The sequence below is a fragment of the Oncorhynchus tshawytscha genome, linkage group LG30 (assembly GCF_018296145.1).
Source record: "Oncorhynchus tshawytscha isolate Ot180627B linkage group LG30, Otsh_v2.0, whole genome shotgun sequence".
Taxonomy (NCBI): domain Eukaryota; kingdom Metazoa; phylum Chordata; class Actinopteri; order Salmoniformes; family Salmonidae; genus Oncorhynchus; species Oncorhynchus tshawytscha.
The window spans coordinates 7,518,736-7,541,198 of NC_056458.1; the positions used below are offsets into that span (position 1 = coordinate 7,518,736).

Sequence of the window (22,463 nt, forward strand, 5' to 3'; positions counted from 1 at the left end):
TACTTTTAGACTTTTTTACTGGGTGACTTTTCTATTAAAGTATCTTTACTTGTACTCATGTATGACAATTGGGTACTTTTTCCACCCCTGCTCTGCTCTCTGCCTAGAATACCCCTGATTTACCCCCGCATGTGCATTTTAGCAGTAGGACTATGGTCTCATGAGACTTCTCATGTACCCCCTGAGGATAGGTCCTAGTACCCCTGGTTGGGAACCACTGGTATACATCGTCCAACCAAAGGCTTTACTTGCGGGTTCCTTCTCGACAACGCAACAACAATAAGAAATAATACAAGATAAGAATACGAACGTAAAGTAAATGGCTCGGTAGAATAGAATAAACATTTTAGCATAAGTATAATACAGGAAGGCACAATTTATAGTCCAATATATATACATGTTTTGGGGAAGAGGGGATTGTGGTGCTAAATAATAACAGGAGTTGTGGAGTGTGTAGCATCAGTGTATATGCGTGTGTTAGTGTTGGTGTGTGTGTGTGTGTGTGTGTGTGTGTGTACATGAATACATGAATGCTAAGGTGCAGAGATTCAGTGCAGGTGGTCAGTCCAGTTCAAGTGTTCAGCAGTCTGATGGCTTGTAGATAGAAACTGCCTCTGAGCCTGTTGGTATCCTTACCCAGAGGTGGCCTGAGAGACCTAGAAGCTTGGGGCTTGAGTTTCAGCACGGGGGGGGTATACCCCCAGCCCCCTCAATTCCTCATTACATGGTTAGGGAGATCATCCAATAAGGGAGAGAGAAAGGGACAGGGGATGAGATGGATGGTGTGGATGTGTGGACAGATGGAACGATAGATAGAGGAAGTTCGGACAGATTGACAGATAAGGGGATGAGAGGTATGTGAGTGATGACTATACAAACACACATTGAAGCTTGAGTAAAGACAGACAGACCGATGGAGAGGCTGGCCAGTGGCGTTGTGGACACAAAAAAGCAGACAGACTGGTTGACAGAGAGATGGATGGACACACTGATAATTAAATGGATAAATAAGCAAAATATTGTAACTTTAGTCCTCAATCCCAAGAAACACCCTCCATGACCTGCACCTGGCAGTAAGAAGAAGTCTATATGGAACGAAAGTAAGCAGACACAGTTCTCAACAACCCCACCACATACACAGATTCTCTTTCTCACACTCAAACTTACACACCTGTCTTTCTGCTCGGGCCTCCACCACCCTGGCTCCACACTTGAGTGCACACAGGAATGCAAGGGGAACGACACAATTACTTTAGTGCTGAAACCTGATTGGCCCAGTCTCTTATCTCCTCAACAAAGGCCCTAATGGATGGGCATTCAGATAGGGGTTAAAGGTCACAAAGACACTGTCAACACTAGAAATCAGAGCTAGCTCAATACCCATCTCTCACACCCACCCACTCACACAGACACACTCACCCATATGCACACACACAGCCCAGGACTGCCTGTGTTGAAAACATCAAATTATTAAACCATTACAAACTGGGACACTGCACTTATTGTATTATTGTGGAGAATTAAGAGCAGGACTTAATGGCAGATTTCAGCAGAAAGCCCCTATATTAAGTGTGCTGGTGTGGTTGGAGAGGGCATTTATTGTTTTACATTGAAGGAAGGGTCAGAGTTCGGAGGGGTCATCCTCTCATTGTTTATCTCTGTGACACACTTCCTCTGGAACAGCCGAGCGTAGGGCACATTAGGGTCATGGGACCTGGCAATGACTCATCAATAACACAGATAATCAAAACACATACATTAGCTTGAAAGCATTGAAAAAACAGACACCCAGAGTAAGAGTTGAGACAGCCTGTGGTGAGCTTTCTCTGGGCTGTTCTGACTGCTTTGAGGCTGTGGCTCTGAGGCTGTGGCTCTGGGGCTGTAGTAGCAGGGGCAGGGAGAGAGCACTACTCCAGTGGACTGAAAGCTGAGGAACAGTGGAGAGAACACCCAGCTAAGTGTCAGAGAACAGAGTCAAGGACAGGCTGAGAGCTCTCAGTGGTTTGGGCTGTCCCCTTTAAAAAAAAAAAAGGAGAGAGGAATGTCCACGAGGGAGCTAAGCTGAAAGTGGTGAGGGTGAGGAGGGTGTAAGCTCAATTCCCCCACAACCCCCCTTCAACATGGAGAAGGTCACAGTATCTGCGGGGAGGAATGTTTGAAACAAGAGCTGCCAAGGAAACGGATCACCTTAAAACGATTACAGGAGTATGGATATTATACTGTAGGTGGTGGATGCACTCTGTTTTTGGGATGCTTCACTTAGAATGCACGAGTGTGCACGCACTTACATGTGTTTTTCCTCCTGTACTCCTGCGTGTGTTTGCATTCATGTGTGTGCGTCTTTACATCTCTAGAGGGAGTGCGAGTAATGTGTTGTTATTACAAGCTCAGTTCGCCGCTAAATGAGGAGTCTCGATGATAAACACCGGTGTGTGTCTTTATTGTGACTGAGTACAGGTTACACACAGAAAGGTTGGGGCGAATCAAATCACACATATCTATACATGATTTTGAATGGAAACTTTATAAAAGAGGGGTTCCCGTTTCCATAACAGATCCTCAATGTGAAGACCACATTTCCCACAATCCTTTAGTTAACAAGGAACCACACAATCTCCCCAAACATGTGAAAACGGTGGCATCTGAAGAGACTTCTGTATGGCAGATCTAACTACATAACCCAGGGAGGGCTTTCTGCTTTATAGAACAGGCATTTTGACATCAGTCCACATCGAAGATCCAATGGCACTCAAGCAAGACGAAAAACTGACCACCTATAATATCAACCAAATAATGAGAGGCCAGACTGGTATTTTTCCTGGTCAAAGTCCCAAGTAAAAATGGTCAGAGACCTCCTTCAGTCTGAGTGTGTGGAAGTGATCTGCCCAGTCCAGCAGCAACAGGAAGTGGAAATGCCAGCCAGCCATACTCCAAGAGAAACACAGGAAGTAATGTAGCTGCTGACAGGAGGGTTGGAGAGACAGAGAACTGACTAAAAACCCAACTTCTGTCTGTTCAATATATAAAAGTGCTGATATGTCTCAGTCCTCCTCCCACACGACTGACCCAGGAGGGTCACACATTGTCACTGAAGAAGATAAGGAAACAAAGGCTTGTATGACTACAGTCTGTTCTGGTCCAAACGCCTACATTACCCATAACACCCGAGGAAAGCCAAGGCCATTTTGAAACCAGGGGAAAAAGTGAGGCCGATTCGAAAAAGAGTCCAAACACACGTTTTCCGGGTCCGCTGAAACAGGTGGCATCCCTCCACACCGTCATATAATTCCCATGGATTAATATCATATTAATCCATGTTGCAGTAACCTCGTCTGCCACTGGCGAAACACACCAATAGATCAACTTTAGTCCTTGGGTTTGGCGTCGGCACTGACCTGTTCCTCCAATGGTATCACCAGTTTGTTTAGGACCACAGGTAAACATTCAAGCAGTAAAGCAGTGGAGGCGGAGTGAGGGTGAACTGGCCAGAGAGGCAGTCTGAGAGGCTCCAGCAAGCCTATCAAAAGGGGACGATCACGCTCTCCCAGAAGTTTGGTTGGGCACGTAAAACCCGTAACTTCAGATAAGCAAAGAAGTGTAATGGATCCTCACAAAGATGTTTTGCCTAAAGCTTTTACCTCTTCTATTATTTTCACTGCATCGAGGATAGAGAGCACAGCAGCCTCCTTACCAGTCCTCAGCACCAGGCCTGACTGATCACTTGACTGATCAGCAAGGACAGGTTGGTCAGGTTGTAGGGAAGGTCATCTAGAATTAGTTCAACTTGAGGTGCTGTCACTACGCCCAGTCACTGATGGACTTCACGTCTAAGAATGGGCCCGGTTGGTGCCAGGGTCAGGGACTGTGTGGTTGTAGCAGGGTGCTGGCTGGATCCATGGGTGTGCGATGTGCTGTGTGCGTGCTGGTGTCTGTGTTGGGTCAGAGGTCGGGGGTCAAGGTAAATTGTGCCGGGGTTAGAAGCGTATGGTGCCAGGGCTCTTGGTCATGGTTAGAGTCTGGATGCTGGACAGGATCTTCCTCTGGTGTCCAGCCAGGGTCACTCCCAGACGCAGCAGGTCCCTGAGGAGAAGGACATACTGTTAGATAAACAGACAGACAGAAGGCCTGACAGACAGGCAGCCCGACAGACAGACATACTGAGTGACTGACAGGTAGGCGGACCGAGACATAGAGCTACGGTCGTAGAGTGTGACTCAACTTCAAGAGGTCAAAGAGAGACACATTGTTGCAGGTGTGAACTGTGAACTTACTCAGCAGTGATCTGGGCCAGTAGCTCTACAGAGGTGAATCCTGCCTGGAGGAAGCTGTCCTCGTAGCGCTCCATCTTGATGGCCCTCAGCCACTCCCCTACAGAGCCACACGCTGAGGGGGCCGGGGGGGCCCGCTGGTCCAGCAGGGGGTGGGACGGCCTGGGGACAGGGGACACACACTCTCTCTGTCACTAGCATACCAGGGGCCTCACAGGCATGTAGCCTTGAGGGACAGGCATTTCCACAGAATGGGGGCGGGATCTAAGGCTGCATGAGTGGCAGGGAACAACAATGGCTGTTGGAGGGGAAGGGGGTGTGGCCCAAGCTGTGAGTGACAGGTTAGTATTCGGGGTTGGATAGGCGGAGAGAATGGGCACAGTTAGAGTGTGACAGGTCACAGCAGGACAGAGGAGGAGGGACAGTAGGAGGTTAATGTAGACTGACTCTGACAGACAGGACTGTATTCTAGGAATGAAGCAATGGAATAAAGACTGGGCTCTTTTAAGAGACAATATATACTCTCCATCTGGTGAGACAGTCACCTCCTTGTCTTTACCACAGGCTGTGTTCAAACCCACACTGGCCTTCTCTGACTCTCCACACACCCTCCACACCCAGCTCTTTGCCTAGATATCTGTGCCCACTCACCCTGCACCTTCCTGGGCCACAATCTTCAGCGAGGCGGGGTTGCGGATCAGCTTGTCCAGGGCGCTGACGATGGCGGCGAAGCGGGGGCGGGCCGAGCGCTCCTTCTGCCAGCAGTCCAGCATCAGCTGGTGGAGGTGGGCGGGGCAGTCAGGGGGCGGCGGTAGGCGGTAGTCCTGCTCTATGGCGTTGATCACGTCCTGGTTGCTCATGTCCCAGTAGGGCCGCTCTCCGAACGACATGACCTCCCACATGACGATGCCGTAGCTCCAGGCGTCGGAGGCTGAGGTGAACTTCCTGAAGGCGATGGCTTCTGGGGCGGTCCAGCGGATGGGGATCTTACCACCCTGATTGAAGAGAGGACAGGGGGGGGTCAACAACCACACACCATAAACAGATGCACTATGGGATTGGTGTGGAGGAAGAACAGTAAGTCTCACCAGAGAGCTGGTGTAGGTGGGGTCTGAGGAGTTCTCCTGGAGGAAACGGGACAGGCCGAAGTCAGACACCTTACACACCAGGTTGCTGTTGACCAGGATGTTGCGGGCGGCCAGGTCTCTGTGGACGTAGCTCATCTCAGACAGGTACTTCATGCCCGACGCGATGCCACGCAGCATGCCCACCAGCTGGATGGGAGTGAACTGACCATCGTTCAACTACAGAGAGAGCGAGAGAGATGGGAATGTTTGAATTGTAGGAGAACAAGTTTGTGCATTTGCATTTGTGTGTGTTTGTGTGTAATAATAATATAATTTGGTGGGGGATTTTTTACATTTTATTGCGAAGTAACACTCCCACTGGAGTTTTCCCCCCTTACTAGCTCTGAGTTTGCTGACATCTACTTTATTGAGGACAAATGAAATGACCACGACTGTGATATGTGGTTGTCCCAACAAGCTATCTTCAGATGAATGCACTAACTGTAAGTGGCTCTAGATAAGAGCGTCTGCTAAATGACTAAAATGTACATTCATGTCCCAACTCCCCCTGAGACACCCCCGGAGAGTGGGGTCACGGTCAAGTTGTGTGTGTGTGTGTGGGTGTGTGTGTGTGTGAAGGACTCTCGGAGAGACAAAGTGACAGGACAATAGATAGACTGACCCTAAGGAAGGAGTCGAGCGCTCCGTTCTCCATGAACTCAGTGAGGATCATGACGGGACAGGAAGCCGTGATGATGCCCTCCAGGTGGATGATGTTGGGGTGCTGGAACTGGCCCATGATGCTAGCCTCCGACAGGAAGTCCCGCCTCTGCTTGTCTGTGTAGCCGCCCTTCAGTGTCTTGATGGCCACATAGTTCTCCTTCTTCCCTGGAACCTTCAGTCTTCCCCGACATACCTCCCCAAACTCCCCTATAGACGAGCCAGGGAAATACCCGTTAGTACAAACATGATACTGTAGCACCATACCAACCAGTCTGTTTACAGGCAGCGATACATCATGAAAAACAAAGAGATAAGAGAGTCCAACCGGCACCAATGACCTCCTCGATCTTGACAAAGGAAACATCGATCTCCTTGGCAAACTCCCGTATGGCCTCGTTAGGGTCCTCGTAAGTGAAGGGGTCAATATAGACCTTGACTCCTGAGGTGAGGAGAGGAGTAGAGGGAGGGTAGGGGGAAGTAAACGACGGAACAGCCAAAGTAGCAGACAGACTAAAACATGAAAAACATGACTTTGAAAATAGCTGTATGCGGTATTTCTATGTATGTGTGTGTGTCTGTGTGTGTGTGTGTGTGTGTGTGTGTATGTGTATGTATGTGTGTGTATGTGTGTGTATGTGTACTCACCTTGGCCCAGGAGGTACTGGCCGTTTTTGTCACTCAGCTCTGGGTCCTTCATTCTGCTGTGTCTACTACCGAGAAGAACAGTGTGTGGGAGAGGAAGGAGGGAGAGGGGGGACGAGGGAAAAGGGGCAAGGGGTCAGATAGAGAGAGAGAGAGAGAGAGAGAGAGAGAGAGAGAAAGAGAGCTAGTCCAGTGACGTAACACCTCTGGTCTCTCTGTGAGGGTTTCTTAGTGTCACAAACAAGCTCATTGAGTCTCTCTCTCGGTCTCAGAAACAATACATGACTGGTAGATGAAGTAATGCCTTGACCCTGGGCCCTCTACTGTTCTGCGCATTCAGGAGCCACTCTGCTCTGTGTCTGGGACTGCTGTGATGGAGGGCTCCATTAGTGAGACTTCCTTTGGCCCAGGCCCATCCCAGTAGGACTGTACAGCCCTGTAGCTACTGGACCCATGCCCCTCTCTCTCTCTCTCTCTCTCTATCTCAGGCCCAAAATAGCAATACTGTTCCACCCTCATCTGGCGGTGGAACCAGGCCGACAACTGTGAGTGTGTGTGTGTGTGCGTGAGGGTGTGCACACTGTGTACTTCTTAGTGTATGTGCAAATGAACAATGTGTGTGGATGTGTGTGCACAACTCTGCATGTGTGTGTAGTGTGTGCCCCAAGGTCAGAGCTATTGTTCTCCTGTCCTGTGGAGACAGGGTTGGGACTGCTGCATCCTGTCTACCCCCAACTCTCCACCCTCTCTCTACCTCTCTCTACCCCTCTCTCTCTTTACCTTTCCTGCTCTCTCACCCCTTCCTTCCACCCCCTCTCTTTCTTTCTCCCCCTCTCTCTTCACCTTTCCCGCTCTCTCTCACCCCTTCTCTCCACCCCCCCCCTCTCTCTACCTTTCCCACTCTCCCTTTCTCTTTCTCACTCTCTAGTTCCCTATGTTCCCAGAACCTTTTTTCAGAGGGCATGTGGAGCTATTTGCTGAAACAATGAAGCCAAGGGAAAGTGTTATAATGAGCGGAATAACTTCTAGCCCCGTAAGCACAAAGTCACAAAGAGAAATGATTTGGCTCTTTGAGAGTTTCGCTCAAATGTGACATAGTGTATGAAGGTAACAGTCATAATCTAAGCGTGATAAGATTGGTACCGGTTGCAAAAAGACAAAAGCATGGCAAATGTTAAGACCCATATTTCTATTTGAGCTTTTCCCTTTATGTACAATTCACATGACAGTATCCACTCTCTCTCCCCGTCCCCCCAATCCTCCCTCTCTCCCTGGTTCTCACCGTATGCAGAAGACAGCCACAGTGATGACAGTGACAAGCAGCAGCATCCCCATGGCGATAAGGACACCGGTCACCAGAAGCTGGGAAGGAGAGTCATGCCCTGAGACGCAAAGAAAAAAATGTTGTAACTAAAACTAATGTCTTACCTAATGAACTAATGTCGTAACTAATGAACTAATGTCATAACTAATGAACTAATGTCGTAACTAATGAACTAATGGCGTAACTAATGAACTAATGTCGTAACTAATGAACTAATGTGGTAACTAATGAACTAATGTTGTAACTAATGAACGAATGTTGTAACTAATGAACGAATGTTGTAACTAATGAACTAATGTCGTAACTAATGTCGTAACTAATGCCGTAACTAATGTCGTAACTAATGAACTAATGTTGTAACTAAAACGAATGTCTTAACTAATTAACTAATGTCGTAACTAATATCGTAACTAATGTTGTAACTAATGAACTAATCGTAACTAATGAACGAATGTCATAACTAATGAACTAATATCGTAACTAATGTTGTAACTAATGTCGTAACTAATGTTGTAACTAATGAACTAATGTTGTAACTAAAATGAATGTCTTAACTAATGAACTAATGTTGTAACTAATGAACTAATGTTGTAACTAATGAACTAATGTTGTAACGAATGAATCAATGTCGTAACTAATGAACTAATGTTGTAACTAATGAACTAATGTCATAACTAATGAACTAATGTTGTAACTAAAATGAATGTCTTAACTAATGAACTAATGTTGTAACTAATGAACTAATGTTGTAACTAATGAACTAATGTTGTAACGAATGAATCATGGTCGTAACTAATGAACTAATGTTGTAACTAATGAACTAATGTCGTAACTAATGCACGAATGTTGTAACTAATGAACTAATGAACGAATGTTGTAACTAATGAACTAATGTCGTAACTAGTGTCGTAACTAATGTTGTAACTAATGAACTAATGTTGTAACTAAAACGAATGTCTTAACGAATGAACTAATGTCGTAACTAATGTTGTAACTAATGAACTAATCGTAACTAATGAACGAATGTCATAACTAATGAACTAATGTATTAACTAATGAATGAATGTCGTAACTAATGAACTAATGTTGTAACTAATGAACTAATGTCGTAACTAATAAACTAATGTTGTAACTAATGAACTAATGTTGTAACTAATGAACTAGTATCGTAACTAATGTTGTAACTAATGTCGTAACTAATGTTGTAACTAATGAACTAATGTCATAACTAATGAACTAATGTTGTAACTAAAATGAATGTCTTAACTAATGAACTAATGTTGTAACTAAAATGAATGTCTTAACTAATGAACTAATGTTGTAACTAATGAACTAATGTTGTAACGAATGAATCAATGTCGTAACTAATGAACTAATGTTGTAACTAATGAACTAATGTCGTAACTAATGCACTAATTTTGTAACTAATGAACTAATGAACGAATGTTGTAACTAATGAACTAATGTCGTAACTAATGTCGTAACTAATGCCGTAACTAATGCCGTAACTAATGAACTAATGTCGTAACTGATGTCGTAACTAATGTTGTAACTAATGAACTAATCGTAACTAATGAACGAATGTCATAACTAATGAACGAATGTCATAACTAATGAATGAATGCCGTAACTAATGAACTAATGTCGTAACTAATGAACTAATGTCGTAACTAATAGACTAATGTTGTAACTAATGAACTAATGTTGCAAATAATGAACTAATGTTGTAACTAATGAACGAATGTTGCAACTAATGAACGAATGTCGTAACTAATGAACTAATGTCGTAACTAATGAACTAATGTTGTAACTAATGTCTTAACTAATGAACAAATGTTGTAACTAAACTAATGTCGTAACTAATGAATTAATGGTGTAACTAATGTCGTAACCAATGAATTAATGTCATAACTAATGAACTAATGTCTTAACTAATGAACTAATGTTGTAACTAATGAACTAATGTTGTAACTAATAAACTAATGTCGTAACCAATGAATTAATGTCATAACTAATTAACTAATGTCTTAACTAATGAACTAATGTCGTAACTAATGAACTAATGTTGTAACTAATGAACTAATGTTGTAACTAATGAACTAATGTCGTAACTAATGAACTAATGTTGTAACTAATTAACAAATGTTGTAACTAATGAACTAATGTGATCTGGCAAATTAACAAGAAGGCGGAAAGAACACACAAAAAAAGTTAAAACCCCCAGAATACTTTGTGAGCCTGGATATGGATAGGCCTCCCTGAAAGAGTGAAGCCTGGGCCTTTCCTTACCGTCAGGCATGGTGCGGAAGGAGGCTGCTGGGCTGAAGCTGCCGTAGCCGGCCATGGTGCGAGCCCGGACCTGCACCTCATACTGAGTGGCCCTGCGGAGATCACTCAGCACCACCTGGTTACTGTCACTCTCCCTGTAGCTACACAACTGCTCCTGCTCCTCACCTCGACGCTCCTGCAGGACGGAAAGAGAGAGAGGGACGGAGAGAGAGAGAGGGACGGAGAGAGAGCGGGATGGAGGAAGAGAGGGATGGTGGGAGAACAAAAGCAGATAAGAGCGCCAGGTTGGGCCAGTGGGAGGGAGGTCAGCGTGATGTACACAGATGTAACGGTCAACTCCCTAAGACCTAAGGTGAGTCAGAGCTAGAGTATTTAACAGTGGGAGGACAGAGCGTCTGGTCATCCTCACCGTCTCACAGTAACGTAGCTGGTACTGCAGGATGGTGTAGTGCAGCTGGGCTGGAACTGACCAGTGGAGAGTCAGACTGCTCTCTGTAGAGATACTCTTCCTGATCACAGACACCAGAACTGGAACTGCACTCAGACCAACACAAAGAAACGGCATTAAAAGATAAAACAACATTCAATCTTCCTCTTCTAACTATACGACCCCAACCACAAACCCTTCTCTCGTCCTCTCTGTGTCTCTATCTCTCTCACCGTCGTGACTGGTTGTGATGTTGACACTGTCGCTGGGTGCCCCCTTGCCGTTGGTCGGGGTTACCCCGTTGAGGGCTTGGATAGAGAAGGTGTATGTAGTGTGAGGCATGAGGCCCCAGACCACCACCCTGCGGCCCAGCAGGCCACGCTGAGAGGGCCGGTAACTGACACTGTCCCCGCAGGGAGAGCAGGGGCCCCAGGGGGCCCCACACAGAGAACACTCCACAGAGTAGCTCAGGTCAGTCCGGCCACCACTGTCCTGGGGCTCGCTCCACTCTAGGGTCACCGTGGTGTCGTTAATCTGGGTGACGATGCTTCGCGGGGCAGAGGGGGGTCCTGGAGGACAGGGGGAGAGGAGAGGGTCACACACCACCACATCAGGAAATCACAAATATTTCATCAGACAAAAGTATGAATACATTTTCCATTAGAAGGCACTTTACTGGCCCAATGTGCCATATTAGAGTTCCTCTGTTTCAGATTTGCATTATCAATTAAATCGCTTGCATGCTACTCGTCATGTCCCAGATACATTTCCAGCTAGCGTTTGGAGGAGCCACCAGGGACAAGATGCTGAGGGGCACAGCAGGAAACAACATTGTGATGCAGAATTGAATTGGTGCTCCAATTACACACGTCCACATTTTAAATGATAATGATCAGCAGCTGAAGATTGTAGTAGGGGGATTGTGATTGCTGCCAACCAAGCAAAACACAATTGCAATGCCACTCAGCCAGTGTGAATTAGTTCCTGCTCCTGCTAAGGAGACTGTGCCTTGTCATTGAACCAGTGGCTAGGCCATTTACAGCTTCTGTGATAGTAGTGCTTGGTAAAATCCGCCATAATGCTCTCTGGGAGGTTTGGGTGGCCTCAAGTAGGAGGCATTTGTGTACCATCACAACGGCCTACTGTAATTTAGGTTTCATTTACGTCAACATCTAGGATGAGGGGAAAAAACGGCTTGTGATTAGTCAAAACATCTGGAGTGGTCAAATAAATCAACTGTCTGACTTAATAAGGGAGAGCTGTCATTTAACCTGTGATTTAATAGGCTAGCAGAGTCTACGGGGAATTCTGTTTGTCCTCGACGGGTTTCAGTCTTCAGACGAGTTTCAGACTGCTGTTCCTTGCGAACTCCTTTCGCGGCCATTCTGAGTGAGCGTGCCCAATTCAAAAGGCCTCCAATTCACACATCACACGTGGCTGAATTGAAATTCCTGAATCCACACTGAGGTGTCCCTCACGACCCATCAACGCTTCCCTTCCTGGGAGTGACATCCAGGCTCCGCCCCGCTCTACACCCGTTACAAAGGGACCGCATCTCAATACTCTCAGCCCTGGGACAAAAGGCCACAGAGCAGGTGACAGGGGCTGAGCACAACACCAGAGAAGAGAAATAGGAGAGGGGCGAGGGACAACAAAGGAGGGAGGGCAACAAGAGAAACACAAGTTGAAAGTGAAAGAAAGCGCAGAGGCCGAGTATCCGGGGAGAGTAAATAGAGGGTGGAGTATGTATGGGGCGGCAGGGTAGCCTAGTGGTTAGAGTATGTATGGGGCGGCAGGGTAGCCTAGTGGTTAGAGTATGTATGGGGGCGGGTAGCCTAGGGTAGCCTAGTGGTTAGAGTATGTATGGGGCGGCAGGGTAGCCTAGTGGTTAGAGTATGTATGGGGTGGTTAGGGTAGGGGCCTAGTGGTTAGAGTATGTATGGGGCGGCAGGGTAGCCTAGTGGTTAGAGTATGTATGGGGTATGTATGGGGCAGGGTAGCCTAGTGGTTAGAGTATGTATGGGGCGGCAGGGTAGCCTAGTGGTTAGAGTATGTATGGGGCGGCAGGGTAGCCTAGTGGTTAGAGTATGTATGGGGCGGCAGGGTAGCCTAGTGGTTAGAGTATGTATGGGGCGGCAGGGTAGCCTAGTGGTTAGAGTATGTATGGGGCGGCAGGGTAGCCTAGTGGTTAGAGCGTTGGGCCAGTAACCAAAAGGTTGATAGATCGATTCCCCGAGCTGACAAGGTAAAACATCTGTCGTTCTGCTCCTGAACAAGGCAGCTACCCACTGTTCCTAGGCTGCCATTGTAAATAATCATTTGTTCTTAACTGACTTGTTAAAAGGTAGTTAAAAGGTTAAAAGTTAAAAGGTAAAACAACACATCAAACATGTGGTGTTTGAATCCATTCGCTCCGTTCCAGCCATTATTATTATTATCACACCTCCACTGGTGTAATAATGTGTTTACTTACTGGTGCAGGGGGTGTCTGGGGTGTCCGAGTCAGCGCGGAGGTATCCTGGACGACACTGACACACAGGTGAGCCCGTCACCATAGCATGGCTAAACCCTGGACAGGCCTGGCACTGGCCCCCCGAGGTGGACCTAAACTGACCCACAGGACAGGCTGAGAGGACGAGGGTGAGCGAGAGGGGAGAAGGAAAGTTAGTACGGGCCCTGAATGTCGCCACAAAACGTGACACCAGAAACCAACACCGCATGCAGCATAGCGTCCCATCATAGCAGGTCGGGTTGGGAGCCAAAAAGCATGTTAAAAAAAGACAAACAGTACAGGAACGCTCATTAATCACCGCCAAGATACATAAACACAATGAAATGGATGTGAATGCGCTCGCCTCTCGTCTGATCCTTCGACTCAGGCGGGACACCCGGCTTCAGTGTAAACAGCCCATAAATCAGGCTCGCTCCCTGACACACCGGGCTCATTCAGCGAGGGGGATCCGGCACAGCAAGTGTGTGTGTGCGTGTGCGTGCGTGCGTGCGCGTGCGTGTGCGCGCGTGTGTGCGTGTGCGCGTGTGTGTGCGTGTGTGTGTGTGTGTGCGCGTGTGTTATTGTAATATCTGCTCTGTTCACTTTCTGTTTAAATAAACGGCTACAGAAATTAATCAAATACATAGCTGGGGATCATATGTATTCATTTGCGGATATTGAAGGTCTAATTTGAGCTATGTGAGCCCCTGTGAAGTACTGGGTAATAATAACAGACTCCTAAAACATTAGTCATAACACCCACTCAGTATGACAAGGAATCACATCACATCACATACACACATCATCCATGGATAAAGACTTCTAACAAACTGCCGTTGCTCTACTTAGGAAAATGACTGAAGTTTAAGTTGTTATCGACTAATTGCATTTCCCCATGAGGGACAATAAAGTTGGGTTTTATCGTACTGTATTTTATTGTATCGCATAACACGGTTATGCAAGTCATCAGCAGTTAGGTAGAGCTAGTTTTGGGTTGTTGTTCCACTTGTACAGTGTCTATGTTTAATGGGTAGTTCAGAGTTTCGGAGAGAAAATCCGCAGTTTTAAAAGCAAATTTCGTGTATTTCTAAACATTTTGCCGTAACTTATGCCGTGTTCTTATGCTATCTGGGTGACTCAAACGTTATAACAAAATCCACGGGGGGCCCCAGGCCATGACATTTTTTTAAATGTGAGATTCCCTCTGACTGTTGAGTATCCATAGGTGATTATTCGTTCTCGAAGATGATCTTATTAAAAAATATATACCTCCTTTATATTTTCTACATAATTATACCTGTTTTTAGTCATTTAAGATTACACTGACAACGTTTTACCCTCCACAAAAATATTTATATTTTTAAACAACCATATTCCATCATATATATCATATTTCATCATATATAAATCTTATTTCATCATATATATATATCATATTTCATCATATATATATCATATTTCATCATATATATCATATTCCATCATATATATCATATTTCATCATATATATCATATTTCATCATATATATGTATATATCATATTTCATCATATATATATCATATTTCATCATATATATATATATATATATCATATTTCATCATATATATATCATATTTCATCATATATATATCATATTTCTTGGAGTGGCGGCAAAGTTTGAACAGCCGCGGCCCGCCGCTGCCAAATGAATATAGGGGAAACACTGTTCACAGGATTAATACAAAGCCGGGTTGTCTAACAGTCTCCGACTCCCTGGAGCCGAGTTATCATTAACCAAATAGAGAGGCTAAACAGTTAAGGTGCTAACTCAGCCAGGCAGGAAGCTACATAAAAGCCCCGCGTCAAACCTAATCGCTGAGTAAGATGACATCATTACAATTCAAGTGGCCTTGGCCTTCCTTTCCCAGACAGTATAAATAGACTTTCTCTTTGTTAACCGTGTACACGGTGTAACTTTCACCCTCTCTCTCTCTCTATTGTGTGTGAAGAGGGCCTTTGAATAGTAGCACATGTACTATAGAAACGCATGCCTTAAAAACATGTGCAAACAGGTACCGGACACAACACATAAGTATCTCCGAAGAATCACAAAAGAATCCTTACACTGATACTGAGCAGACTCTACAATGCATCTTAGTAAAAAGGCATTTTTGACAGAAGGTGGAGCTGCTCTGAGGATCAGAGTTCCCCTAACAGACTCGACCTCAGTGACCAGACGCCAGGGAGCATTGAAGCCGCACAGAGGCAGAGACCGAGAGAAACAGAGACCGACAGAGACAGAGAGAGGCAGAGAAAGAGATAGGCAGAGAAAGAGGGAGACAGAGAGAGACGGAGAGGCAGAGAAAGAGAGAGACAGAGAAAGAAGGAGACAGAGAGAGGCAGAGGAAGAGACAGAGAAAGAAGGAGACAGAGAAAGAGGGAGAGAGAGACAGAAAGAGAGAGACAGAGAAAGAGACAGAGAAAGAAGGAGACAGAGGAAGAGACAGAGAAAGAAGGAGACAGAGAGAGGCAGAGAAAGAGAGAGATAGAGAAAGAAGGAGACAGAGAAAGAGGGAGAGAGACAGAAAGAGAGAGACAGAGGAAGAGACAGAGAAAGAAGGAGACAGAGAAAGAAGGAGACAGAGAAAGAGAAAGAGACAGGAGTCAGAGATAAGGCATCAGAGCGCTGTTGGTAAATGCCCTCTAACTGGCTGGCTGCTGGTGGGATGAGAGAGTTTTATAGCTAACAGATAGGCTCCAACCGGGCGACTTAAAGAGCTGTATGCCCCCCCACCACTGACGGCACACTCTCCATACATCAACCCACACACACTGCCTTTAATGACACACTTTCCTCTTTGGTGGGGAGGGATGCGAAATAAGAGTACAACCTTCTACATTAAAACGAGAAGACAGCAGCAGAAGTTAGTTAAACACTGTCTGCTAAATTACAGTGAGGCAAAAAATAATTTAGTCAGCCACCAATTGTGCAAGTTCTCCCACTTAAAAAGATGAGAGAGGCCTGTAATTTTCATCATAGGTACACTTCAACTATGACAGACAAAATGAGGGGAAAAAATCCAGAAAATCACATTGTAGGATTTTTAATGAATTTATTAGCAAACTGTGGTGGAAAATAAGTATTTGGTCACCTACAAACAAGCAAGATTTCTGGCTCTCACAGACCTGTAACTTCTTCTTTAAGAGGCTCCTCTGTCCTCCACTCGTTACCTGTATTAATGGCACCTGTTTGAACTTGTTATCAGTATAAAAGACACCTGTCCACAACCTCAAACAGTCACACTCCAAACTCCACTATGGCCAAGACCAAAGAGCTGTCAAAGGACACCAGAAACAAAATTGTAGACCTGCACCAGGCTGGGAAGACTGAATCTGCAATAGGTAAGCAGCTTGGTTTGAAGAAATCAACTGTGGGAGCAATTATTAGGAAATGGAAGACATACAAGACCACTGATAATCTCCCTCGATCTGGGGCTCCTTGCAAGATCTCACCCTGTGGGGTCAAAATGATCACAAGAACGGTGAGCAAAAATCCCAGAACCACACGGGGGGACCTAGTGAATGACCTGCAGAGAGCTGGGGCCAAAGTAACAAAGCCTACCATCAGTAACACACTACGCCGCCAGGGACTCAAATCCTGCAGTGCCAGACGTGTCCCCCCTGCTTAAGCCAGTACATGTCCAGGCCCGTCTGAAGTTTTCTAGAGAGCATTTGGATGATCCAGAAGAAGATTGGGGGAATGTCATATGGTCAGATGAAACCAAAATATAACTTTTTGGTAAAAACTCAACTCGTCGTGTTTGGATTAAAAAGAATGCTGAGTTGCATCCAAAGAACACCATACCTACTGCGAAGCATGGGGGTGGAAACATCATGCTTTGGGGCTGTTTTACTGCAAAGGGACCAGGACGACTGATCCGTGTAAAGGAAAGAATGAATGGGGCCATGTATCGTGAGATTTTGAGTGAAAACCTCCTTCCATCAGCAAGGGCATTGAAGATGAAACGTGGCTGGGTCTTTCAGCATGACAATGATCCCAAACACACCGCCCGAGCAACGAAGGAGTGGCTTCGTAAGAAGCATTTCAAGGTCTTGGAGTGGCCTAGCCAGTCTCCAGATTTCAACCCCATAGAAAATCTTTGGAGGGAGTTGAATGTCTGTGTTGCCCAGCAACAGCCCCAAAACATCACTGCTCTAGAGGAGATCTGCATGGAGGAATGGGCCAAAGTACCATCAACAGTGTGTGAAAACCTTGTGAAGATTTACAGAAAACGTTTGACCTCTGTCATTGCCAACAAAGGGTATATAACAAAGTATTGAGATAAACTTTTGTTATTGACCAAATACTTATTTTCCACCATAATTTGCAAATAAATTCATTAAAAATCCTACAATGTGATTTTCTGGATTTTTTTCATAGTTGAAGTGTACCTATGATGAAAATTACAGGCCTCTCATCTTTTTAAGTGGGAGAACTTGCACAATTGGTGGCTGACTAAATACTTTTTTGCCCCACTGTATATACTTGGCTGTGTGTGTATGCTAATGTAATTGTGCAGACAAGTGCTACTGAGTCAGTAGCATGTGGGAGAGAGAGAGAGAGAGAGAGAGAGAGAGAGAGAGAGAGAGAGAGAGAGAGAGAGAGAGAGAGAGAGAGACGAAGAGAGAGTGTTCCCATTCTTCTTAAAGCACAGAGTGTGGAATGTGACCCTATTGTGACCTTCCCTTTACATTTCTCCAGGGGGGAGTGGGAGATAGGGGTGGAGGCCCATTTCACACACAGACACACAGGCACACAGACACACACTCACACACACACTGAAAGAACGAAATAAGAGCACAGCAATTAGCTAGACAGAGGCAACCCACCGCCTGCCTGTGGCATTGTATCTGTGTGATGGTGTGGACATGAGGAAGAGAAGTGTCCTGCACTGTGTGTGTGCGTACCAGTGTGCGTGCTGGCGTTAGCTTGGCAGAGCTCTATTACTGCTTGTACGAGCTCTTCTCCAACATTTTCAGTCATCTGCAATGATGCGGAGTGCCTGTAATGACCTGCTGAGTGTGGCTGTTTTGGCTCATGAGCAACTCCCTGTCAGAGCAGCAAAAGACTGTATCTAACCACTGAAACGTACGATAGAACGTCAGAACATTCCAGTTGAGTCATTCAGCAGACACTCTTATCCAGAGTAGTGAGTGTAGTGAGTGCACACATTTTCATACTTTTTTTCTTCTCTTCAAACAAGAGGCTTGAGTAAAACATTTGGCTTTTCATTATACACTATCCGCATTTCTGTCCATCTGTCTCTCTCCACCTGTGAATGTGTGTGTGTGTGTGTGTGTGTGTGTACATGGATAATTTGACTCATTAGGAGAGTTGTCCCTCCCCAGAGAGAATACTCCCTGCTTCTCTCTGTTGTCAGGTTGGCTTCCATGTACCGGTAATGGAAGATTCTTTACCTGCAACCTTCCTCCTCTTCCCTCCTTTCTCTCTTCCCCTCCCTCCTCTCTTCCCCTCCTTTCTCTCTTCCCCTCCCTCCTCTCTTTCCCTCCCTACTCTTCCCTCACTCCTCTCTTCCCCTCCTTTCTCTCTTCCCTCCCTCCTCTCTTCCCCTCCTTTCTCTCTTTCCCCTCCCTTTTCTCTTCCCTCCCTCCTCTCTTCCCCTCCTTTCTCTCTTCCCCTCCCTCCTCTCTTTCCCTCCCTCCTCTTTTCCCCTCCTTTCTCTCTTCCCTCCCTCCTCTCTTCCCCTCCTTTCTCTCTTCCCCTCCCTCCTCTCTTCCCCTCCTTTCTCTCTTTCCCTCCCTCCCTCCTCTCTTTCCCTCCCTACTCTCTTCCCCTCCCTTCTCTCTTCCCCTCCCTCCCTCCTCCCTCTTTTTCCCTCGTTTCTCTCTTCCCCTTCCTCCTCTCTTTCCCTCCCTGCTCTCTTCCCCTTCTTCCTCTCCATTCTTTCTTCCCCTCCCTCCTCTCTTCCCCCTCTCTTTCCCTCCTTTCTCTCTTTCCCTCCCTGCTCTCTTCCCCTCCCTCCCTCCTCTCTTTCCCTCGTTTCTCTCTTCCCCTTCCTCCTCTCTTTCCCTCCCTGCTCTCTTCCCCTTCTTCCTCTCCATTCTTTCTTCCCCTCCCTCCTCTCTTCCCCCCTCTCTTTCCCTCCTTTCTCTCTTTCCCTCCCTGCTCTCTTCCCCTTCTTCCTCTCCATTCTTTCTTCCCCTCCCTCCTCTCTTCCCCCTCTCTTCCCTCCCTCCTCTCTCCCCTCCCTCCTCCCTTTCCCCCCCTCCTCTCTTCCCCCCTCCCTTCTCTCTTTCCCTCCCTCCTCCCTTCCCCTCCTTCCTCTCTTCCCCTCCATTCTCTCTTTCCCCTCCTCCTCTCTTTCCCTCCCTCTTCTCTTTCCCTCCCTCCTCTCTTTCCCTCCCTCCCTCTTTCCCTCCCTCCTCTCTTCCCTCCCTCCTCTCTTTCCCTCCCTCCTCTCTTTCCTCCCTCCTCTCTTTCCCTCCCTCTTCTCTTTCCCTCCCTCTTCCTTTCCCTCCCTCCTCTCTTTCCCTCCCTCCTCTCTTCCCTCCCTCCTCTCTTCCCTCCCTCCTCTCTTTCCCTCCCTCCTCTCTTCCCTCCCTCCTCTCTTTCCCTCCCTCCTCTCTTTCCCTCCCTCCTCTCTTTCCTCCCTCTTTTCTTTCCCTCCCTCTTCTCTTTCCCTCCCTCTTCTCTTTCCCTCCCTCCTCTCTTCCCCTCCTTTCTCTCTTTCCCTCCCTACTCTTCCCTCCCTCCTCTCTTCCCCTCTTTTCTCTCTTTCCCTCCCTCCCTCCTCTCTTTCCCTCCCTCCTCTCTTCCCTCCCTCCTCTCTTTCCCTCCCTCCTCTCTTCCCTCCCTCCTCTCTTCCCTCCCTCCTCTCTTTCCCTCCCTCCTCTCTTTCCTCCCTCTTCTCTTTCCTTCCCTCTTCTCTTTCCCTCCCTCTTCTCTTTCCCTCCCTCCTCTCTTCCCCTCCTTTCTCTCTTCCCTCCCTCCTCTCTTCCCCTCCTTTCTCTCTTCCCCTCCCTCCTCTCTTTCCCTCCCTACTCTTCCCTCCCTCCTCTCTTCCCCTCCCTTCTCTCTTTCCCTCCCTCCCTCCCTCCTCTCTTTCCCTCCTTTCTCTCTTCCCCTTCCTCCTCTCTTTCCCTCCCTGCTCTCTTCCCCTTCTTCCTTTCCATTCTTTCTTCCCCTCCCTCCTCTCTTCCCCTCCTTTCTCTCTTCCCTCCTTCCTCTCTTCCCCTCCTTCCTCTCTTTCCCTCCCTCCTCTCTTCCCTCCCTCCTCTCTTTCCCTCCCTCCTCTCTTTCCCTCCCTCCTCTCTTTCCTCCCTCTTCTCTTTCCCTCCCTCTCCTCTTTCCCTCCCTCTTCTCTTTCTTTCCTTCCCCTCCCTTCTCTCTTTCCCTCCCTCCTCTCTTCCCCTCCATTCATGGCTGATTCACTGGGTCTGTCTGACAGCCAGTCCTGACATGTCCTAAGTGCCACCCTCAGCCGCCCAGCCCTGTGACACCGCACTCACCTCTAACCTTTTTCCCTGCTCCCCCTGACCTCCCTCAGTCCCCCAGGCTTTAACCTGCCCCACCACAACACTCCCGGTTAATACTGCTTCTGTAAGCCTCTTCTCTCTTGTCCCCCGCCCTCCAACCCCCACCCGGCCACTTCTCCATTGTTTCATTGTTCAGGCATCAACTCTGTGTGAGTGTTAAAGGACAGACAGAATAGATTTCCACCTAAACTGATGAGACGGCATACTCCCCTTGTCTCCCCCCTCACCTCCCCTTTCCTCTCACCTGAGCAGCGGCTGTGTCCATCAGCGGGCTCATATCCGGACAGACAGCCACAGGAGGTAGTGGGCTGGCCCACCCACTGGCCGTCCTCTCCACAGAAGAGTTTGGGAGGGCGTGGCCGCGGCCCCTGCTGGGCGGCGTTGTCCACACACACCCCCTGGGCCTCCTGTACGAGGGTACGGGGCACGGTCTCAGGGAAGGAGGACAGGGAGCTGACCAGGGCGGGACACTTCTTGAAGAACACCCTGACAGACAGCAGGGCCATGCAGGCTCCCTGTGCCTGGAAGGCCAGGTAGAAGCCCCTCTTAGACAGAGGCCCCAGCCGCAGGGTCTTCACATTGAACTTACGCTCCCCGCCCTTCCTCAGCAGGAAGTCTGCTGCCACTGTGTCCACCTACAGGATGACAGGAGGGAGAGGCAGGCGGTCAACACAAACACAGGAAGTAATATCTCTACATGGTATCCAACATCCCAACAGCCTACGCACATTCCAGTGGATTCCATCCATAACGGGCGTGTATATCTGTGTATGTCGGTGTGTGTAGAGCAGCTGTGTGTGGAACCGTAATTGTTTTCCAAAACGTTTCATTCTGAACAGAACCGTCATTTGTTTTGCACTGTTCCGACCAGAAAAATAAAGTTCTGAACCGGTTCGAGACCCAAAAGTACAGTTTAATATTCCTTTCCTTTTTAAACCTTTGAAATCGTTTTTCATTTTATTTAGCTCGACATTAAATGACTTCCCCAATAAGCGCAGACAGAGTACCTGGCTATTGAGCGGGTAAGCGATTTCATCTGTATAGGAAAGTCGTTAACAGCTAATTGTATTTCGCCGTAACAACATGGTTTTAATCATAACGAAAGGCAAACACACAAACTGTGCTGCCAGTCACAATGTAGGGCGTGAGATGCGACTGACATATTTTGCGGGTGAGGAGAGAGGATGGGGGAAGCTTGCCTTGCAGCGGCGGACATCTTGTCATGACATGCCTGATCTGAATTAGGCCCACAGAATTATATCTACGGAAGAGCGGCTTCTATGCAGGAACTTTGAGTGTCTTTGAACTTCCGAGTTGGTTTAATGGTGGACCAGAGCTAACAAGCTTGTGTTTTTTTTTAGAGCAGCGCTAGAATTAAACACAATTCATATATCCAATGTGAAACATGATAACTATAATATCCTTAACTGGCATTGAAAAAGTGAATCCATTCCTTTACACATCTCTCCCCAATTTCTGAATCATGCTTGTAATGTTGTCAGTAGGCTACAATAACCTATGCTTCAGATGGGAGGGGCAGGTAACCTACGGTACACACACACACACACACACACACACACACACACACACACACACACACACACACACAAAGATTTCCAGCTGACAGGCAGGCAGACACTGGAATACATTTCTAAATGACAGAGTGAGGGCTTTGCATGGGTGCTTTTTTTTGCG

The 22,463-nt window shown here is 46.9% G+C and overlaps 1 protein-coding gene across 2 annotated transcripts in view; it reads right to left on the bottom strand.

Annotated features, from left to right (window-relative positions):
* Positions 1-2,416: 2,416 nt before the first annotated feature.
* The window catches only part of LOC112228866 (ephrin type-B receptor 4a), a 37,475-nt gene continuing 17,428 nt past the window's right edge, over positions 2,417-22,463 (bottom strand). Inside the window, exons 4-16 of one of the 2 annotated variants that reach the window (XM_024394575.2) lie at positions 21,013-21,403; positions 13,214-13,366; positions 10,974-11,309; positions 10,723-10,847; positions 10,314-10,488; positions 7,983-8,082; positions 6,704-6,765; positions 6,384-6,497; positions 6,018-6,265; positions 5,357-5,572; positions 4,920-5,263; positions 4,272-4,430; positions 2,417-4,080 (exon numbers count right to left, since the gene is read on the bottom strand). In XM_024394575.2, coding sequence (XP_024250343.1) covers positions 3,975-4,080; positions 4,272-4,430; positions 4,920-5,263; positions 5,357-5,572; positions 6,018-6,265; positions 6,384-6,497; positions 6,704-6,765; positions 7,983-8,082; positions 10,314-10,488; positions 10,723-10,847; positions 10,974-11,309; positions 13,214-13,366; positions 21,013-21,403 — 2,529 coding nt within the window. In that variant the 3' untranslated portion in view covers positions 2,417-3,974. Of the gene's footprint in view, positions 4,081-4,271; positions 4,431-4,919; positions 5,264-5,356; positions 5,573-6,017; positions 6,266-6,383; positions 6,498-6,703; positions 6,769-7,982; positions 8,083-10,313; positions 10,489-10,722; positions 10,848-10,973; positions 11,310-13,213; positions 13,367-21,012; positions 21,404-22,463 lie in introns of both variants that reach the window. The other variant, XM_024394573.2, reaches the window with a different exon arrangement.